The 2,175-nt window shown below is 64.6% G+C and overlaps 1 protein-coding gene across 2 annotated transcripts in view; it reads right to left on the bottom strand.

Annotated features, from left to right (window-relative positions):
* The window catches only part of ATP2A1 (ATPase sarcoplasmic/endoplasmic reticulum Ca2+ transporting 1), a 33,144-nt gene extending 32,304 nt beyond the window's left edge, over nt 1-840 (bottom strand). For both annotated transcript variants that reach the window (XM_026659207.2, XM_026659206.2), the window contains exon 1: nt 514-840. In XM_026659207.2, coding sequence (XP_026514992.1) covers nt 514-631 — 118 coding nt within the window. In that variant the 5' untranslated portion in view covers nt 632-840. The remainder of the gene's footprint in view (nt 1-513) is intronic.
* Between the last annotated feature and the right edge of the window lie 1,335 nt (nt 841-2,175).

The raw sequence follows: 2,175 nt of genomic DNA, 5'->3' as shown, positions 1-2,175 counted from the left end.
CCCGGCTCCGATACGCGGCTCCCCGGGCTCTGATACGCGGCTCCCCGGGCTCCGATACGTGGCTCCCTGGGCTCTGATACGTGGCCCCCCCCCCCGGCTGCGATACGTGGCTCCCCGGGCTCCGATATGTGGCTCTGGGAGCCCTGCTGATTCTTGCCCTGACACCCAGCTCCCCTCATGCTGCTACACACCTCCCAGGGCCCAGTGGCTGATGCCAGCCTTGCTCATTGTCTCTCGCTCCATCCCTACCTCTCTGTGTCCAGCCAACCCCATGCACCCTTAGCCACCTGTTCCATTCTCTCCTGTTTGCCTCCTTCTTTCTCGCTCCCCAGCCCCAGACATTTCTCTCCCCCTCCCCCCCCCCCGACACAAGCAAACTCTCTGTTCCTCATTCTCAATCCTTCTTCCTTTCTCGGTCTCTTTCTCGCTCCACCTCTCTCCGCCTCGTCTCTCCCCGCCCCGGTAGCCGGTCCAGCCAGATGTGTGCAGATGCAGGGCGCTGCCAGCACTTACCGTTGGGGCCGTATTTCTCCAGGTTCTTCTTCACGTGTTCGGGCGTCAGGCCAGTGTTCTCGCTCACGCCAAAGTAGGCCAGACACTCCTCCACGGTCTTTATGTGGGAGTTCTCCATGGCTGCCCCACCAGCGCTGTAAGGCCTGTCCCCCCTGGGCTCGGCCTGTCTCTGCCCCTCACAAGCCCCGGCTGGTCAGTTGGTCTCTGAGCGTCTCCCACCTCGCGTCCCCTGCCGCTTAGCAGACCATGGCCCTCCTCGGCGCCCAGTATCCGACAGGGGAGCCCACGCAACCCGTCCCGGTAGAGACACCCTCAGTGGGGACTGGGGCTGTCCCTGGTCCTTATGAGGGAGCCCACGGGGAAGACTCCCGGGCCCCGTCCCTGTGCTCCCATTGGGCAGCTCCCCTGACATCACGGCAGGCACCGGCACACATATGGCATTCTGCGCAGGGAGGTATTTTTGCTGACTTGAGGCAGCGGGAGGGAGACCGAGAGGTGACTTAGGAGAGTGGCTGAGGCGGCCGCACACCGAGATGTCACTCAACGTCTGCCAGCTCCTTGCAAGAAACCTCCCCCACCCCCCATCCTGCTTCTTGGCTCCTTGCGGGTTATTTCTGTCCCTTGGCCATAATGGACACGCGGCTCAGGGCTCGTCTCACTCACATTTCCTCATCCTCACCCCCTTCCCTCTGTCCAGTCCTCCGGTCCTCTGTCTACCCCCCAGCCAGATGAGCTCCCGTGCTGGCCGTCCACAGCTGCACCCGCTGGCCAGATCCCATGTGCCCCCCACCAGCTACCCAGCCAGCTGTGCCCACAATCACTAACCAGCAACCCATCTAGATCGACCCACCCGAGGGAAGGGCAGGCAGCCCATGGGCTTGGGGGGGCTGTGAGCCAGGGGGATCCCCTCTATGGGGGAAGGGCCAGCAGCCCCAGGGCTGGCGGGAGGGAAAGCTGGGGGGGGGGGGCCCCCCTCCGGGGGGGAAGGGCCAGCAGCCCCAGGGCTGGGGGTGGGGGGCTGTGAGCCCAGGGAGGGAGGGAGTTCCCTCCCAAAGGGAAGGGCCAGGAGCCCTGGTGACTGAGCTCAGGGGTGACCATTGGGCAGGAGCGCCACCAGCTTTTCCCGCCCCGAAATCCCGCCCTCCCACAGAGGCAGCGGAAGGGCCGCAGAAATACTGCCACAGTCACCGCCCCCCAAATTGTAGCGCCCTTGGCGACCACCTAGGTCGCCTAATGGGTTGCGCCGGCCCTGCCATCGGGGACTGAGTGCCTGGTGGAGGGATTTGGAGCAGGTGGGAAGTGAGAAGGATTTTCATTTTGGGTCCGCGTCTGTCTGCCCATCTGTGCATCTCCACCGTTCCTGCCGGGGCCAGCGCACCCTGGCTGTGCCCACGTGAATGCGGTGCAGAAACCCCTGGGAAAACACGTCTGTCTTGTCAGAGACTTTACACCTCAGGCGATGCCGGGGGCCAGGCCCCTCTGCTCCTGCTGTGTCTGCTGCTGGGTGGGGCAGGGGACACAGCGACACCCCTTCCCCGTCCCCGTGCAGGGAGTCCACGCTCACTGCATCTCCCCTCTGCCCCCCAGTTAGGGTCTGAGGTGCATGGAGCTGCCAGAAGAACAGAGGGGACCCGGCTCCATTGGGGCTGGGGAGCCCTTGGG

Source organism: Terrapene carolina, unplaced genomic scaffold, assembly GCF_002925995.2.
Source record: "Terrapene carolina triunguis isolate 2854851 unplaced genomic scaffold, T_m_triunguis-2.0 Scaffold606, whole genome shotgun sequence".
Lineage (NCBI taxonomy): Eukaryota > Metazoa > Chordata > Testudines > Emydidae > Terrapene > Terrapene triunguis.
The sequence above is the reverse complement of the archived record's forward strand: the minus strand, read 5'-3'. Positions and strand labels throughout refer to the sequence as shown.